The 20,055-nt window shown below is 43.2% G+C and overlaps 1 protein-coding gene across 2 annotated transcripts in view; it reads right to left on the bottom strand.

Annotated features, from left to right (window-relative positions):
* Positions 1-20,055, bottom strand: part of ipo11 (importin 11) — a 75,721-nt gene that overhangs the window by 23,291 nt on the left and 32,375 nt on the right. For both annotated transcript variants that reach the window (XM_047048346.1, XM_047048347.1), the window contains exons 16-22: positions 17,636-17,762; positions 14,252-14,285; positions 13,970-14,010; positions 12,631-12,747; positions 10,912-11,025; positions 6,599-6,714; positions 5,267-5,343 (exon numbers count right to left, since the gene is read on the bottom strand). In XM_047048346.1, coding sequence (XP_046904302.1) covers positions 5,267-5,343; positions 6,599-6,714; positions 10,912-11,025; positions 12,631-12,747; positions 13,970-14,010; positions 14,252-14,285; positions 17,636-17,762 — 626 coding nt within the window. The remainder of the gene's footprint in view (positions 1-5,266; positions 5,344-6,598; positions 6,715-10,911; positions 11,026-12,630; positions 12,748-13,969; positions 14,011-14,251; positions 14,286-17,635; positions 17,763-20,055) is intronic.

Here is a 20,055-nt window from a genome sequence, read left to right as displayed (position 1 = left end):
CCGCCCGGTCCCAACACAAGCTCTTCTCCTGTCTGGCCCCCCAGTGGTGGAATCAACTCCCCACCTCCATCAGAGACACTGACTGTCTCCCGTCCTTCAACAAAATGCTCAAGGCGCACTTGTTCAGGGAGTACAACGGTACTTAGGAATGGTTTGCTGGACCCAATGTTAGTTTCCTAAAGGATCACAATGACTCTTGCTTACAGACTTGTTGCTCTTGTTGGTTTAGTGGGAACTGATTTAAATTGTTGTACTCGCTGTGAAATATATATTTTTACTGTTGCTTGCTTTTCTACAGGTACACTTGCACTTATTCATGTTGTTTAATTGTAACTTGTTTGACTACATGCTCTTGTGGTTCTTCCCTTTGGCACTTATTTTGGTTGTTCACAATATGTGCTTCATGTTTTGGCTACCCGCAATGTTTTTGGTTCTTGTTGTTATTATCAGTGACCTATGGACTTAGTAAACCTCTCTCTTGGAAGTAGCTTTGGATAAACGCGTCTGCTAAATGAATACATGTAAATGTAAATTGCTGGGAAGCACAATTAAAATACAGACGTATTTCTATCTCCTGCTGGGTTCGGGGTGATTAAACCTAGACTGACCCAGAATGTTATCACCACCTATCTGGATGAATAAGAGAAACGATGGGAGTCCAATACCAAAAGATACAGAAACCAACAAGCCTGAACTTTAGAGAACGAGAAGACAACATCTACACGTTCTATCAAAAGATCTCACGGTACGGTCCCGTGCCGATCATTACACCTGGCCTTTAGTCATGTCATTCAACTATCAGGGCAGATAGATAGGTAGAGGAATGCCCTACGTACTGACTGAACGTAATGGCAGGCAACTGGCATCTGATGAGTTGCATGTGAGGGGTTGGCAGAGCAGAAAGAGAGCAAAAGCCACACTCTTTCTTCTTTGATAACAACCCCCCCCCCCCCTTCAACCCTGGGCTTCTGGGCTTCTGAGAACAAGGGCTTCTGATAAAGAAGCCAGGGAGAGACGCAGGGGGAGTCTGTCCCAGAACACGACAGAGTCCCATTTGTGTGACTCTCCTCTGGGGATCTACAGTTGAGAGACTGTTTAAAGGGATAGGCAGTGCATACAAGTCATCCATCACATACCCACACGAGTCCTGGGAATGTCCTGTACAACCCAATTCTCAAATCCTCCAAAATGAGTTGGGGGGGGGGGACATGAATATAATTCTATCTAGTTGAACACCCAGACTTCTCACACAGCGTTATTGATGAGGTAAACGGAGAGCATCTGCAGAGGCATTGATAAGACCTTCCCAAACTTTCCTGCCTTCCCCCAAGGCTTCAGAGGCACGGCTAGGGCTGTGCAAGAAAGTGCGTCTGTGCGTGTTTCTGTTCACAGCTGGTTTGTGAGAGTGAAAGCTGTCTGATAGTTGCAGGGGACCCAGCCAAGTAGAGTTCAGAGCAGGGATGGGGCACTGTTTGGAGACTGGTTATTGGGCCAGTACACTGGTTGGGAGCTTGAGGAAAGTAGTTGTCTAGTCAATTAGTAGTTCAGCAACAGGATATTGTTTGAACAGGAACCACTTTGAGAAAAACAATTCCTATATTCTCTCAACTTCATACACAATTCCAGACTGGCCCCAAGGAGAAGTAGGGCTTGCGCCTGGATATACATGTTTTGCTGATGAGCTACAGGATAAGTCATTTGCATTTAGATTTAGATTTAAGTAGCAAGGACAAGGGCAATGAACCTACTTCAAGAAATGCATACATCTCAGACAGAAAACTCATTTTGAATGAATAAATCAGCATGCAATTGGAAAGTAAAAACCAAACCATACGCTGTGTTGCAGTGCCCTGAAGAGACCAACAACATCAACCTCGGTCCGAAAAATCCATGGCTAGCCTGTCTAATTGATCTCTTCAGTTGACACAAACCAAGAAAATCTGAAAATCTCATTTTCGGCCCTTGCTGGGGAGACATCAGAGAGAAGTCGCAGTGTGTCGCTGGCGACATCATTAGAGTTCAAACGCTGCGCGCTGCGTGAAAGCAGCACCCTCGCCCTGTCATCCATAACCCCGCGTCTCCAACCACCATCAAGAAACAAGATGGCCGTCGAAGCCACTGAGAGGAGGAAGAGGGCCCCTGAGGACGCCAGACTGAAGAAGTCTTTCAAAAAAGTTGCGGACGAGTGTTGAAATAACAAGCGCTTCAGGGGAAGGGAGGAGAACGGCTGGGCAGTGGGTGAAGGAGCTGGCTTGCTCGAAGGATCCTCACCCTCCCTCACTTTAATGCGAGACGTAAAAGCGAAACTCGGGTCATTAGCGTGAGATACGAGGCACAAGAGCGCAGCCGTTAAAAGTTTCGACTGGCCAATATATCCAGGGAACAGTCGCAGTTCTGTACACACAACACTGACGGATCCACAGCTCCAGGGTGCACAGAGATGTAAGCAGAAAGACAGTATTAGGAGGAGAATTGGCTGATATGAACGGATTAGTCTCCATGATCCATCAGCTTTACAGAGAGCTGCCTTATCGACTCGACTCCCTGGTGAGAGCTAGGTTAGGGCAAACCTACATCCTAATATTACATTTGCTGCTCCAATTAAGCAGCGCTGAGAAAGTCAGTCAACACACCCACCTGCCAGCTATCGAGGCCCATGAGACTCACTCGGTGCCAGACTGTCACCACTGATTGTAAAAGTATACCCAGCATACTTTCGCTTGGCATACATGCTTGGCAGTATGCCAAGCAACCATAAATATAAACATAAATATCTATACGTAAGCTCCTTGAGGATTTTGCTGTGTTTAATTCTAAACATACGTAAATGCATTTAAGAGGGTGGGTTAGGAAGTCACTGCCTGTTTTCATGTTTCTAGGAAAAGACTAGGGAAGCACACTTTGATATTGTGTGCTAATTTGTTCTGACCAGCAACCGCACCTCAGAGATTCATAATCCTCGCTCATTAAAACAGATTTTCCCCATAGGCTTTACATCCAAAGGAATGTCACATTATGTTCTTTCCAATATGCTAAATGCCATGCGTGTGCATCAAGAATCACAATTAAGTCCTGGAAATACCAGATGAAAGGAAAAAAAGGGGAAAAAATAACTTTCTTTCATGTGTAAAGAAAGTCTCCGGGGACAAAAGAAAGTGTTAAAGCGAAAGATAAAGATTAGGATGAAATATCAAATGGAAAACATGAGGAGTGGTAAAGTGGGAATCATAATGACCCATCTCTGTAATTACCACCACGGGAATGCAAATTTAAAGATAGATGTTGAAAATAAATAAATTAAAAACGTGTAAAAAGATCTCAGAGCCCGTTAATTAGGAAGACCATCTCCGAATATGCTTCATGGGATGTCGTTTGTTTTAAGATGACCTGCATGTTTTTGATGAACTGTGAACTATAAAAACATTGACAGAAATAAGGAAAGATCGAAAGAAGACGACAACAAAAAAGAATCAACAAAGCAAAATATTGTCTCTGAAATATAGCCAGGAAGCCAGTCCGGGATGTCATTAAAGGGATATGTCAGCGGGCACAGACAGTTAGTGATGGGGGCAAGAGGGGCAGGAAGTCTGACAAGGCCAGACAAGAGAGGCTAAAGGCTAATCTCGCAATGTTAACAAGTAGTCAGCCTGGGAGGCATTGTGACAGGCACTTAGGAGGCTTAGCAGACCAGTAAAATGCAGACATAAGACCACTGAAGGATGCTCTGAACCACAACGTGTCTGGCTGGGATATCAAACACGCATGCGAGCGCGCACACACACAGACACTACACAACCGCAGAGTAAAAAAGCTCAGAAGAGTTTCCCCTCCCTGATTTGTTTTGACCTTCAACCAAGTCTATCCTTAGCTATTGGCTAGTGGGTTCCAGGTTTGACAAGCCTGAGGCTGTTATTTACAGTGTGTCATTCATTATACATGAGTGCAGATCATGGCCACTTTCCACAATTATGCCTTTCGTGAAGGCCCTCTGGAGGTACCAACAGGCCCAATATATATATATATATATATATATATATATATATATATATATATATATATATATATAGATTTAAAAAATAAAAATACCATCACTAATATATGCATATATATATTAGTGGTGGGCATAGATTTTTTTTTAAATCTAGATTAATCTCACTGTAATCTTGGAGTTAATATATATATTTAAATGGCTCATTTGAATTCCACCAAAGGCATTCAGAATAATTGTGCTACCCAAATAATGACTAAAAGTAGGTCTTTGAGAATGGTTTTCTCAAGACAGGTGAGCGAGGAGATTAGTTAGCTTGGCTGATAGAGCTCTGCTGATGGGCTTGCCTCGGTTGCACTCAAACAGTAGTTTGACGACGCCTCTTCCCCTGCGCTACATCAGTGCTTGACCCGGCATCTTACGCATTAGCTAGGGATGCTTTGTGTTTAAGTGGTATTTGAGACTGGAAGAACTCCTACAGTAAACTAATTCCGCATAGCACAAGGTGCAAACAACCTCAGTCTTGTCAAGGTTTCCGTTGGGAAGCTTCTTAATAATACATTTACCCTGGAGCAAACCAGGCGGCTCCATAGCTGCATCCATGTTGGCACGTCACGTTTGATGTGTTAATTTCATACACGAGGCATACCCACACGTTCGAAGACTCGTTCTCGCCCTACAGTGCAATTCGGCTAGGTATACATCCGCGCTAAAATATCAAGGTGATCATAGCTTGGGTAGTACAGACCCAGCTCCCAACCCAACTTTGAGAATAGATTAACGGCGATATTTAAATATATATTTCATCCCTTTCATCAATCCATCCATCCTTTCTAGCACTCATCCATCCTTACTTCTACCCATCTATCCTTCCCTCAATCCAAGCTTTTGAGCTCAGCAGCAAACCCTGGTCATATTCAGAGGGTTTAGTGATCCTGTTGGTATTGTTTGCACACCCCTAGTGCTGCTTTTGGAGTCTTCTGAGAGTTGCGATGGCTCCAAGCTCTAAAATTCAACGGCCTACCAATCAGACAAGCAGCTTCACTCAACCAGCACATGCTGACTCAGCTGACCTTGAAGCCATGATACAAAAACTCCCCCTCCCTCTTTCTCCCACTCTCGCCCTCTCTCTCTCTCTCTCCATCTCAATCTCTCCCTCTCAAATCCCTCCTTGGTCATCAAGAAGCAAAAGCTAGGAGATGATGTAGAGACAGAGAAGGAGGAAGAACTGTGTGTGTGTGTGTTTGTGTGTGTATATATATATATATATAAGCTCACCAAACAGAGCTGACATGTTGAGGAAAATTCTCAGCAGTTCAGGGGTGACGGCCGGACTGTTTTCCAAGGTCACCAACCTGGAGGGTTGTAGGTCGTAGGGTGAGTCGGGGGTGACAGATAGGGGGAGAGGAATGAAGTGGGAAGGAAGAAAGGACAGGTTGAGAGAGCAAGAAAGAGGGCCAGTGACATATCCGTCAGAGATTCCAAAAGAGCAGATTCAATGGAAATACAAAGTTGCCAATACAATTGTCCGGAAGACATCCTTGAATTTTTTATTAATTTTATTGCTACCTATATTGCACCTGTAGAAAGGGAAGGGGTATGTATAGAGGGACATAGCAAGAAAAAAATGACTGGGGGATAGAAGGCGAAAAGGAGATAGACAGGCAAAATCACATATGACTCAGTAAAGGAAGTAAACAAGTACTTAGGTCACGACTGTCTGTCAGCCAGGATAAAGTAGCATAGCCCGGAGAGAGCAGAGCACACTCCACACAGAGACATAGCAGAGAGAGAGCGACAGAGAGGATGTAAGTGTGTGTGAGAGTGAGTGAGAGAGAGACTAGAGGGCTGAGGAATGAAAGGTCATGGTGGTTTACTTAAGCAGATTAAATTTGTTATTTTACTGTGGAAAACAGTGTGTGTGTTTGTGATCTTAATCCCAGGTAGCAGATGGTGAATGATTACAAGAATGTGGTTTGATGAAAAGGTCTCCTTATCTCCTGTGGGATATATGACTAAACATCTTATTAAAAAAGCCACAGGCTCACAGGCAACATGTAGGCTCCTGAGACTTAGTAAGCTATGTGTGGGGAATGCGTGTCCATCTTAAGCCCACTGCCTGTAGCCTATTGGGGGGGGGGACCAAGGCATTGTAAGAGAGCGAAAGAACTGAGAAAAGAGAGCGTGAGAGAAGAGAGAGAGAAGGGGGGAGCAGATGGGAGAAGGATGATGAGAACAATTCAGAGATGGTGAGAAACAGCAGAAAAGCCGACCTATGAAAAAGGGGAACGCGAGGTGAGAGAGTGGGCGAGTTCTGCCGAAGCGAGAGAAAAGTGAGAGGCTGAGCGGGAAAAGATGATAAGTTACTGAGAGGGGGAGCAACAGAAAGAGAAATGGAGGGAGTCAGACGACAGGGAGGTTGAGCACAGTGAGTGCTTGATAAACACCGGCCTGGAGGAGTGTGACACTGGCTATTAGCATCAGAGGACCTGGCATTTCCTCTATCACACGTTGGAAAACTTTCAAACACTGCGTGTGTAAGAACGCAAGTATGTGTGAACATGCGCGTGTGTGTGACAGTGTGTGTGTGTGTGTGTACAGTGGAGGTACCAGAGCTCCAGTCCGTCCTCCAGCAGATAGACGTGGGGGGGCTGGGATACATCTGTGCTCAGCTGGATCACAGGAAGCAGGAACGGATACAGGTTTTTGCTCTCCGCCCCCAGGCCCTGCGAAGTCACAAAAGACAGATGTGGATTTCGAAGACGAAAGTGATCTTCCTCGCGCCCTGTCAATTAGCAAGCTTTACTGACAGCTGTCAACAAGTCGGGTTAGACGGAAGGCAATTGAGCCCGCTGCCGCAACCTCTCAAAACTGCTCCGTTCTGCTCACCCCCCCCCCCCCCACCTCCTCCCTCTACCTGTTTAACTCTCTTCGAAAAACAATCCCTAGGCTCTGCCTGACAAGTGAAATCCTCACACCTCTCTCACCGTCTTTCTCATCTGGTTAACTCCTCCTCACTTCATCAAAATCCTCCCTCTAGTGCTACTTTTCCACTAAAACTTTATCCTAGAACACCCCCTCTCTTCTTTTATACTGGATCACCACACTCAATGCCATCATTAGTTTCCTTGTACCTGTAGTATGTCTTCAGTATTTCTTTGGAACGACTTTTTAATTTAATTGTATTTATTTTTAATTTATAGAAGCTATTATTGCTTTAACGTGCATGTGTGTATCAGACAATCCACGGCTAACCATAGTCCAGACATTGTCTCCTTATGTAGAGTGTGAATGGAGGGACAGTTCCCAGGGAACTCAATCATGTGGAACCAGAAAGAGCCCAGACCAGATCGCTTGGCCCTCAGCCCACTTAAGAGAAAACTTATGAGCTCTCTCTCACTGTCACACAGACAGGCAGACAGGGATGTAGTCCGTGTCTAGCACTTGGACAAAGTTTGTGCCTGGCATTTTCAGATGAAACACACAATTGTTTTCTCTTAATTGCTATTTTGAGGGTACTTTCAAAGTTAGCTTAAAAACTTCTCAGGTTGTATCGGATCACTCCGAAAGTGCGCATATGCCAGAGCAGTGCCAGTTTTAACTACTCTTCTTTAGGTTTTTGAGTGGTGGACAAAAAGTGGATCTCAAAAAAGTGAAAATGAAGTTCTAAAAATATAGATATATACAGTGCATCCGTAAAGTATTCACAGCGCTTCACTTTCCCACATTTTGTTATGTGTTACGTTAAATGTGTTCAATTCTTTTTTTCCCTCAGAATTCAACACACAATACCCAATAATGAAAAGTTAAAAAATATGTTTTCATATTTTTATCAATAAAAAAAAGCAACCATTAAGAACAGAAATATAACATGTACATAAGTATTCAAAGCCTTTGCTCAATACTTTGTTGAAGCAGCAATTACAGCCTCAATTCTGAGTATGATGCTACAAGCTTGGTACACATATTTTGGGGCATTTTCTCCTCTTCTACTTTGCACGACCTCTCAAGCTCCATCAGGTTGGATGGTGAGTACCATTTAACGTAACACATAACAAAATGTGGTAGCCTAAGGTTTTTATATTGACAGGCCTTCTCCTATAAGTTTTGATTGAACAGTTGGGTTGATAAAGACGTCCTCTCTTTCTTTCCCATTAACTTGGGGTATTTCAACAGGCACAGTTTTGTTTGTGATAAAACCATTTGCTTTGTTTTTTTTCTTCATGTGGTAAAATCTTGTCTCGGAGGTCTACAGACAATTCCTTTAACTTCATGGCTTGGCTTGTGCTCTGACATGGACTGTCAACTGTGAGACCTTATATATACACAGGTGTGTGCCTTTCCAATCATGTCCAATCAACTGAATTTACCACAGGTGGACTCCAATAAAGTTGTAGAAACCTCTCAAGGATGATTAGTGGAAACAGGATGCACCTGAGCTCAATTTTGAGTGTCATGGAAAAGGCTGCACTGTATATATATAGAAACTTCAGTCTTCAGTACAGTGGGTGATATTAAAACAAAACAAACTGAAATTTTTTATATATTTTTTTATTGTTGATCGAAACTATAAACTGAATGAGTAAACCCTGACAGCTAATGCTATACAACAGCGATTTATATAGACTGCATCATCATTCTGCTGCATTTTGTTTTAATTTTCCACCTGACATTTGGTAGCCTAAGGTTTTTATTTTGACAGGCCTTCTCCTTAAGTTTTGATTGAACAGTTGGGTTGATAAAGATGTCCTCTCTTTCTTTCCCATTAACTTGGGGTATTTCAACAGGCACAGTTTTGTTTGTGATAAAACAATTTGCTTTGTTTTTTTTTTTCATGCACTTTTATAAAATTGACTATTGTTCTGTTCTGATAATAATGTAATGGAATAAATGGTATGACATGCAATAGTTGGTTGTATGGTAGGCTATAAATGCTGAAATAAATAATGTATAACGTATGGGAGTCAGATGGCTGAGCGGTGAGGGAGTCGGGCTAGTAATCAGAAGGTTGCCGGATCGATTCCCCACCGTGCCAAATTACGTTGTGTCCTTGGGCAAGGCACTTCACCCTACTTGCCTCGGGGGGAATGTCCCTGTACTTACTGTAAGTCGCTCTGGATAAGAGCGTCTGCTAAATGACTAAATGTAATGTAAATGTATGTAAATAATAGTACATACATAAATATGTATAATGTATGTAAAAAGATATGTAAGCTATAGGACAGGGCTCGACATTAAGGCTTGTCTGCTTCTCCGCGACAAGTGAATTTTTTTGTAGGGCAAGTGGAAGAGAAATGTAGGCTACTTACCCAACTGGACAAAAAATCTAACAAAATGGAATGCCATGTTATTTCACGTTATGTGCCACTTATTACATCTATTTTACCAATTTTATTTGACCGAATTCTGCATTAGCAAAACACAAAAGTGGCTTTGTCTCAAGATCTCTAGCATACAGACAACACTTGAACGAGGGCTTATTACTTGAAAGAGGAATTATTTCCTGTGTCGTCTCAGTTACACTATCAGGGCTTGGAAAAACTGACTTGCTAAAGTAGGGAAATGGCAAGTAGAACACAACATTTCATAATAATTTCAGTAAATCAAGCAGCGCTGCAAGACGGTGAAATGTTATATACAGCTAGCAAACTAACGTTAGCTAGCATCAATAACGACATTGGCTAACTCAACTTTGGTAGGCTATCCTCAGTGTTTGCAAGCTAGCTAAACTTCTACTATACTACCAGTATATCTAAAATCATTTTGTAGACATAACAATGGATTTTGCCACAAAATGTTGGAGTTTGCCTTTTTTTTGTACAATTTCCCTTTCTACCCGGCCGAGGCTGATTTACCAAAGGGTCCTTTAAAAGATGTAGCTATACTTTACATTTGAATATTAGGTGATATTCAACTACGTACATTTAACCGATACAAATGTTGCTAATGCTTGCTAGGTACACAGCTGCCGACGCTAGCTAGCTAACGTCAACTAATTATAATTATGAATCTTTACCCGGACAAGTGACTTCTGCGCATGGACAAGTGAAACATTAATATACAAGTGCCTCAAAAAGTTACTGTGGAGACGTGTATAGGATACAGCTTATTTATAGCATACAGTATATGCTATTTAGTATAGCTTGTGCGAGGCTAGCAAAACTAGTTAAAAGGTGCTAAATACCCATCCCGACCAAAGCTTTGCACTGCATTCCCGTACGTAACCCGACCCTGGTAAACTCCTTTTGTTCCAACACTAGCACTTTGTAAAATAAGAACTCGACAAAAAGAGTTGTAACCTATTTTCAATGCTGCACCATATATGTAGCTTGTTGCAATGTTGAATGTTTTTAGATTTGTTTATTGGAACCTGCCATTTGATTGTATGTAGTGTTCTTTAACAAACCAAGCCATGCGGCAGGGCAAAACATTGTACCAAAAAGCAAACACTTGGTCTTGAAATCTCTCAGATTGTGCTGGAACACCTTCTGGGCTGGCAATATAGCCCAGGCTGTGGGTTTTGCCAAGTAGGAGCACCATGGCTACACAGCTAACCCATGATAGAACTGGAATGGAGTGGAAGAGCATGTGTGTTTGTGTGTTACTTAGGGCTGCATGATTATGGCCAAAATGATAATCACAATAATTCTTATCAATATTGAGATCACGATTATTTGTTGATTTTAACCCAAAAATGTATTGTCACACATGCTAATTATAAATGCTTTTGACATCCAACAGGGCACCATTTTTCATCGTGTAAATATATTTTAGGAAGCAAAAAAAATAAAAAGAAAAATGAATTCTATGAACAGAATGACGCATTTAAAATATCCCTCGATCAAGCAAATTTGATCGTGGGAAGCCAAAATCGTGATTGTGACTAAAACGTGACTATTTGTGCAGCCCTATTGTTACTGTACCTGCACCAGGTGGACAAGTGTTGTGAGTATGGCACACCGGAGCATGTTGTGTTCCTCTGACTGCTTCCAGAGCAGGGGGAGGTATTGGACTAGACACCCCACATATGGCTTGATCTGAAAAACACACACATACACACAAACCAGCACTATTAGCAAATTACTGAACCCACGTAGATTTGTAAACCAGCCCTGCGGTTTAGGGAAAAAGCTTGCATTGGAAAAAGTCATAATTTAGTTGGTATCTAAATGACAGCTCTGATAGTAAAACAGGAACATTATATCCAAGATACAGCTTTTATTCTGAAAAAAAAAATCTTCAAGGATGCACTCCGTAGCCATAGAAACAGGGATGTGTACATACGTCAGGTAAACAAAAATAGGGCTCTGTCCCGAAATGGTCCTTCACACGACCCATTAAGTATTTACACGGTATAATTGAGCCATACCAAGTATAAGTAAACACCCAATTAGCACGACCCTGGCCTATCATCCCTCCCCGTCTACAATCCACAGATCTGAATGGAGAAGTCATTCTGAGCCCCCTTTATGCTCTCTGGAAACATGTCAGGACACATGTCCTGTCTCTCGCTCTGAAGAGCACACAGGTACTGATGTAATTAAACTGCCCCACTTTTAGATTTTACTGTTCTCCTCCTCTGGAACTCGTGCCCCATCACACCATTTTTGGATCGCAATGGATGGCAGACGTCGTGTCAAAAGACTATTGAAGAACTCAAATTCATACCAGCACAGACGTGGATTATAATGAGTTAAAGGATGAAGAGGACTGGGATCCCAGAGGACAGACTGGGATGTGGGATGACTGGAGCCACATCAGAGGAGACTGTTCAGAGCAACAGGAGCCATCACAGAAGGGAAAGCGGGAGTTCGACTGAGGACACCCACACAATAATGAAGTCAGAAAGTCAGTCAAGTCAGAGAGGATGAATTCCTGCATGGGCTCCATTATATTCTGAAACTGAAAAATGACTGCAATCTTGCAGGATGGATGATGGTTATTTCTCTCTGAGCCTAGAATGGGGAGCGCGAGGGACGTTATGGTATATGAGTTTTATAATGGCTGCCTATTGGCCAGAGGCTTCACCCGAGGGCGAAAGGGGCTGGATGCTGTTCTCTTGACCTTCTTGCGTTGCAGTTCTTCACTCAGCCACTGCAGAATCGTCAAAAATACATTAAAGTCGCCTCTCGTCTGAGTGTCACAACTGTCTCTAGACCGTGACTAAGGGTAGTCAAGGTGAGGCAGTTTCAAAAATGTATTTAGCTCCAACAGATGAGTGGCTGGAGATGAGAGGTGTTTCCATTAGTGTATCAGTAGTGTGGGGAGTGTTTGTGTGTGTGTGAGTGAGGCTTAAGGGTGTAGTTGAAAGGTTTAGTAAACAAAGCCAATGTACTAAAATCTAGCAATTAAATTCCCACTTGCCACATTGAACAAGTCTGGTGTAGGGGAGCTTCAGACACTGGGCTCTCAAAAAGGTGGCATATAGGGAGCGTCCGAGGTGGATGTAGCGAATCAGCATAACCAAAAAACTTGAAAAAACTCAACCTTAATCAACATATACCGACAGGTCAACTCTGACTTGCAAATGCTATGACCACTGACTGAACCACAGTGGAGACTAGACCTCTAAATCATTGGTTCTTAGCAGCCTGAACCCTGAGCAAACTCCAAGCTCTGAACCGTGAACCTAGACTCCTCACCTGGATGCTGACCCTTTCGATGACACAGGAGATGACATGGAGCACTTGCATCTTAGTGTCACACTCCGTCACCTGCTGCAGCAGCTGAAACAGCAGGCCAAATATGGACTCCAAGTACTAGAAAGGAGGGAGGTACAGAATTGTTACCAGACACTTCAAAACAATGAAATGCATTGAGATCCCAAATATACAGGAATATATACTGTACACTTGTGGCACCCCTGCACTTCTTAAAAAGAAAAGTAACAACATTTCTTACAGAAAAAAAGAGTGAAGTTGGTGAACTTGAAACATGCCCTGGTGCCCAGAGATTTATAAATGTTTGCAGTGGAACAAAAATGTAGCGGGGTATAGTGTGCTCAAAGGTCAGAACACTTGCATAACAAGAGGTCGCAGGTTCAAATCCCTGTACATCACTTATAAAAAGAGTCTGCTAAATGAATACTTTTATTTTATACAAATATTTATAAATCTTAGCTCATCCCTCAATTATCTCAAATTGTCTGCAATATTATTGGACCATTATGGAATGACTGATCATAAAAAGTTTGACTAAAGAAAATGACCTTGCTTCTTCACTGTGTGTACCCTCCAAAACCAGAAAAGATTATAGGCAAGCATGGAATATCTCAAAAGGCTAACAAGCCTTGGTAATGTACCTATTTTCACCACACACAGTAGTGCTAGCAGAAAGGGAAACTGTGTAAGGTAAATGGCACAGTACTGAAACTCCCTGGATGGAGCTGAAAAAGTGATAAAAGATGAATGAAAAGATTGTTTGAATCGTGGAGAGAAACCGTTGATCGACTGGCAAGCGACAAACAGATTCACGCGGACTGTCAGACACAAGGTACAATTGTTATGACTTGCACTAGCTGTCACCAAATCAATGAAAGAGTAAACTGTATGATTTCCCAAGAGGACCCAACTGCTGGGAGAAAGACAGAATACATTTAGAAAGTTTGGCAAAACACAACAGAACTAAGGATGGGCATGAGTATTCGTAAAGTTGAACTTTTGTATCTCCATGGAAGATCCGAAAGACAATGACCAAAAACATTTCAAAAAGCAGAGAAAAAAAACTGAACGGAAAAGCTGAGGCCAGCAAAGAGGTCAGATCTAAATCTCATTCAAAAGCGGTGATGGGATCTGCTATTTAGCTGTCGGGAAAAGGCATCCATCAAATCAAGAAAAACTGTAGTCTGGATGAGTGGGCTACCATTTTCTACAATAATGTTTTTGAGAAAATTGTGTGATTCTTTGAAAGAAAAGTGCAAGGGTGCCTTTATATTTTATCCAAGACTGTGATAACTAGAATGTGTAGACAGAAAATACTCACAGGCAGGAACTGTTCTGTCCTGAACTCAAAGTCGTCGACAGGTGATTGTGAGTTAAGGAAGACAGACTTGGGGAGAAAATTAAATGGAGGACATTTTGAGGAGGAAGTCTCAACCGCAATATTGCTTCAGTAAACCTTCAGAGATGGCAGCTGTCTTTACACAAGCAAAGATAGGTGATAGATAAGGCTATGATCCACGTTAAATAATTTCAGATGAAAATAACACAAGAAGAGTATCTGACGATCAGTCAAAGGTATATTCGACAGGCATGTGAAGGATATTGAGTTTCAGAGTGGAGGCCGTCTCAATCCGCACCTGCAGAGCCAACAACAACAGTAGAGAAAATATCCATTAGCATCCTTTAAATGTATTGATATTCAAATCCCTAATAACTTAAGTGCCTGGTAAACAGTTTCTATAAAGAGTTTATGATTACTTATGTGATTAATACTTTAACATTACCCACACAAATCAGCGTTTTTGTGACAAGAGAAGGAAAATAAGTCATTAGAGCTATCATGGACAAGCAGCTTCAAATATAACAGTTGGAACTGAGCCAAATATACACTCCTAAGAAAAGCACTGAACTTGGTACGTTGCATGTGCATGTGCGTACATTTGCTTTTATTGTGATAATACAGCATTATACGTTCATTGTTTGCATGCGTATGAGTAAGTTAGCCCAAGCTAAAATACCCAGTGGCTAAGTAGTTCTCCCTGTCATTTGTGTGTATTTTTACACTGCCAGAGTGATGGAGCACGTGTCATCTACTGACATCAAATGGGTAGAGCGAGGGAGAATGGGGAGAGGAAAAAACATGGGTCCAGAAGCAGGAATTTATCATGGTCGGACGGAAACACAATGTTAAAGAACAGCCCTGGACTGGATGAGAGGTGGGTGAGTGCTTGTGTTTCAACGGCAGATCATTCTGACCCCCCCCTCCCCCCCCCACACACCCAAACCAGGATTTATTTTTTATTTATTTTTTTACACAGGGCTACTCCTTTCCTCTCCAATCTTTCTCCCTGTCAAAGTTCCTTTGTCCCCACCCTCTCCCAGAAAAACGAACACACAGACAGAAACAGACCCTTATGACACGAGAAAAACAAAATGCAACCCGACGTGTTTGTTCCTGTACAGCTCTAAAACATATCCATTTGAACTATTCAGTGAATGAATAGCACTTTCCTCGACAACACGCCGGCTGTGAAATGTGCAGTGGCTGTGGTTTCAGGGGCCAGTAAGTAAACATAATGACAGTGAACATGGCCGACCTCTGCTGCGATAACATTTTCCTCTTCTCTCCCATTGTCTCATCTCCCTGTCTGTCGCCCTCCTCAACTCCCCCCCTCTATCGGTGTCTATGTTCTTCTGTCTCTGTGAACACGCTTGGGCGCACACAGGATTTCACGAGCCTTCGCGCGGCGCAGACAATTCTGGAGCTACCAAGTCTGTCACTAGGCTGTCAGCCTTCCCTGCTGTGTCTCGAACTAAAGCTCGTTTTGGCTTCACCTGGGTACCGACCCATGAATTCATCTGAGATGGGGCCTTTACAATTCCCAAAGCCTCCAATTCCTTCGTCTCGGCTGTAAGGTTTTTGTTATCTTTTGTTATGCGTCTGTGGTTAGGTTCAGAGCATCAATCTCACAAATGACATGACTAAAGTACACATCTGTGCACCATTTTATTGGTACCCCCCCCCCCCCTTCCAACCATTCGTAGCAAAGCTAGGATATCAAGTTCAAGTCTTTTTTTGTCAGATGCACAGAACAACACAAGGTCAGGCTGGGCGATGAAATTCTTAGGACAAGACAACGCAAGGCAACCTGGCATAACATGACATAAGTACATCTATGCCAAATAAGTAAACCTCCTAAATATACAGATAATCTATAATATTCTATACAATATACTAAACCTCTAAAACACATAATAACCTATACTAACCTTATAAACCTATTCTAGCATAAGACAAGAGAAATGAAACGTGAAAGCCGATTAAGTTGCATGTCTTTGTTATGTGATTGAAATATAAGGGGAGGGGGGTGACCTAACTGGGCCAAACAGGGCAAGAGAGCAGCAGTATAAAGCAGAAAGATGGATTAACTGGAATATAAAAAAAATATATATATATATTTATATATATATATATATATATATATAAAAAAAGAAACTCTAGCCCCCGCAGAGCAGATGAAGGACTTGAACCTGGAGTCTGTGTTGATGCGATTTTTATAACAGCCTCCCTCCCTGACAGGGGGTACACAGAGAGTGGTGGATTGGGAGGAATGGGGGAACGAGGAGGGAGAGATAAGGGGATGGAAGGGATGAGGGGATAAGGAGGGAGAGATAAGGGGATGGAAGGGATGAGGGGATAAGGATGGAGGAGCTGGCAATCACGGCAGGCAGCTGGGAGACAAGAGAACATCACAGGGAGTCTAACCTCTGTGACTCATCCCGTGAATATCATAGATTAGGCTGTGCGTTGTGAGAGAGTATGCTTGTGTTTGTGTGTGTAGACGGCGCCTTCGTGTGCCAATGTATTCAATTGTGTAACGAGAGAGCCCTTGCGCACATATTTCTATCTATCAGGATGTTCCAATATTAAGCAATTAACCAAGAAGTAAACAACCAACATCAGCATAAAACGTGCGTCTCTTTCCCTTCCTTCCCACCTCACATTGGCAGCAGAGTTCTGCTCCAGTGACCTACCACAGAGCTGTGATTTTGTCTGTAATCGCTAACTGATGACTGGAACGCTGGCCAAAACTCTAGTTCTGATATATATATAGGGTCATTTTTCATCCCCTGAACATTGAAGCCTTTAATAAATGATGCTGTTCACCTTTGGGGAAGTCCTTAATTGGGCAAGCCAAGAGGCGATCTATAAGGTCAAAAGAAGAGGAATCTCGAAAGCTGACCATAAAAAATACACGAGACAAAAAGGGCAATGCAGAGCAATATGTTTGTGTCTGCGTGAATATAGTTTTGTTGAAACAAATGTTACATCATGCTTAGATTCCATCTCCTCCTTCCCAATGCAACCAAACGTGCACATAAAAGCACACACAGACGAGAAACTGGACCAACATCTCTCTCACAGCAAACCTCACTGCTCACAATATAATGCTATGAATAGCTACTGTGTTAATATGGTATATTTCACTATTTTACACATTCCCTGTGGAATTAAATAACCTACTCATTCTAGTCAAACAAACATGGAGAGGAGTTGATGCCACAGAATTGCCCAGTCATGACTTCTACATCTTTACAGTAAGTTAAATTGTCTTTCCTAATCACTTTGTGGTGGATCTTCTGGCAGTAGGTCCGTAAAGACTTGAGAGAGTCCATGAAGATATTATCATAGAAGTATTTTTTTGCTTAAGTTAGCCTGTCTTGTTTAAACCTGCTTTGGTCCTGCTCCTGGGAAGAGGAGAGGTCATGTTTGGAGTCAGGTATTGCTCAGGCAACACAGGATTTGCCATTTGAACTGTCAAACGTCTGGACAAGGCCAATTACACAGTACTGGCTGGCCATGCTCTCCAGATAGTTTGACCTGAAGGATAACCTCAGTAAATACTTTTAGACAATTCCTCCCTTGAGTGTATGTTGTGTGCACATTTGATCTTGTGCGGTGTGTGTGTGTGTGTGCGCGACTCACCACCAGGTCAGGGTCCTGCATAAGACTGAGTATGGCCTCGTACAGCAGGGGTCGGAGGTCAGACTTAAACTTGACAGAGATCCACTGACCTATCAGCCAGATGACCCGCCGGCGTATCAGCTTGTATCTGCACAACAGAGCAGGGGGGAGAGGAAGACCGGACATAGGGGGGGAGAAAAGATAAACAGTATTATTAGATGGTGTGTGTGTGTATGTGTGAGGGGGGGATAGAACAGCACGAGGCAAGGCATTTTATAATTAATTCCAAAAAGGGTAAGAGGCTAACAAATAGTAACAACAAATAGAGAACTACTGTAAAACTGTGCGTGTGTCAGTTCTCCTACACAGGTTAATATAGGAAGGCTCCTTTAATACAGGACATTAAGAACAGGACTCCAACAGATCTGAAATGTAAATGTGTGTCAATACTGTCCACCATTCACACCAAAATACAAAACTCCAAATACACTCCTCAAAAAAAGTTCGGACACGTTATTTCGGTGGATTATTCCTCCCCTTAAATAATAGTATTAGTACAATTGGTATTGTATGTTACATCGTTGGAAAGCCTGATTAGTCACCTTTACAACTTGTATGGATTGTGCATTTATGGAATGAGCAACACAGCTAACCGTGTGGGTAACGAACCCCAAAAAATTGCCAAAATCCCCTGCAATATTCTTCTGTTGGTATTCACTCTCGTTTGGAGTTGCTTGGTGGATTGGATGATTGCACTCTCCCACAGTAATAAGGAAAAAACAACACATATTGGCCATTTTTACACTATTCATTTGACACTGTCAGGGACCTCAGTAGCGTGTGGAAGATCCATACGCAGCCACAACAGCTTGGCACCTCCTCCTCATGCTGGTCACCAGCCTGGTCACACACTGCTGTGGGATAGCATCCCATTCCTCGACCAGGATTGGTCGCAAGTCAGCCAACATGTTTGCGTTGGTCCCTCTGGCACATACAGCACGCCCAAGCTGATCCCATGAGGAGGAGGTGCCAAGCTGTTGTGGCTGCGTACGGATCTTCCACACACTACTGAGGTAAACAATGGCCAATATGTGTTGTTTTTTCCTTATTACTGTGGGAGAGTGCAATCATCCAATCCACCAAGCAATTCAAAACGAGAGTGAATACCAACAGAAGAATATTGCAGGGGATTTTGTCACATTCTTTCGGGCCGCTAACCACACGGTGTGTTGCTCATTCCACGAATGCACGATCCTTACAAGTTGTACCTCGTTGTAAAGGTGACTAATCAGGCTTTCCAACAATATAAAATACAATACCAATTGGTATTACTAAAGGGGAGGGATAATCGACCAAAATAACGTGTCCAAACTTTTTTTGAGGAGTTTACTTTGAGGAAACGCCTTTCCGGAATCTGCTCAAAAAACACCATGTCTAGGAGTGTCGTGTCCACAAGCTGATGAAACTGTTCATCGTTTAATTCACTGGCAGTGGGGGTCGTCTACATCGTAGATTTATGCCATAACTGACATTACAGTCAAATCCAGCCATGATGAGTCATCATGGCTAGTCATCCAGAGAAAGGGAGAGGATGGAGAATGTGGAGCCCATCTCCCTGGTGCCAGCAGCGGGTGAGCACCAGGGCCCAGACCGTGCTAAGGTGCCGGTGATGTGACGGGGATGGGCACACATCCAGATCCTTGTCACAGAGCTCAGGTCAGTATCAAGCCCAGATGCCCAGTACCAGACACCCACAGAGGACGCCCAGGAGTTGCCCGATCCATCACTGGACAGACACGGCTAGACAGGTAGCCACTGTGGTGAGGCAAACACACAGATACACACACACACACAGATACATGAATGCCGCTATGCACATGCATACAGACATACACACATACCAACTAATACACGCAGACATCCAAACACCCACAGGGACAGAAAAAAACGGTTTGGACAAGGTCAACCTGTCCACGTTGCCGTGCTCCAGAGGAGCTAAGCAATCCCTGACAGAGAGAGGGCACTTTCTCATGAGCCATCCCCGAAGAAAACGGCCCGCATTAGCTTCGTGGGAGTGTGTGTGGTCGTGCGTGTGTGTATCGCTTCCATCCGAGTCCGGGAGACGGGTTCCACTCTTCTCCTTAAGCGCTTGTTTCCTGTCTGCGGAGACTAATCAGCTGAGACAGATGTTGTGCTTAAAGGGGCGGAGGGCACGGGGAAGGGGGGTGGGGGAGGATGACAAGAAGTCAATCAGCGTCACACGCCCAGGGAACGGCATCCCTTTTAATGGCGAGAGCTCCGTGAAGCCGGAGGCCGGGCTGGAGGTGTCCGTCACACTCGATAGCGTGGCCGGTCTGACAGGCCCATTAATATTTAGCCAGGCTTGGCTGTTGTGAGTGAGGAGCCAGACAGGTAATCATTGGCAGGGCTCACCTTCAATC

This window comes from Hypomesus transpacificus, chromosome 24 (genome assembly GCF_021917145.1).
Source record: "Hypomesus transpacificus isolate Combined female chromosome 24, fHypTra1, whole genome shotgun sequence".
Lineage (NCBI taxonomy): Eukaryota > Metazoa > Chordata > Actinopteri > Osmeriformes > Osmeridae > Hypomesus > Hypomesus transpacificus.
This window is presented reverse-complemented; position numbering and strand designations above follow the sequence as displayed.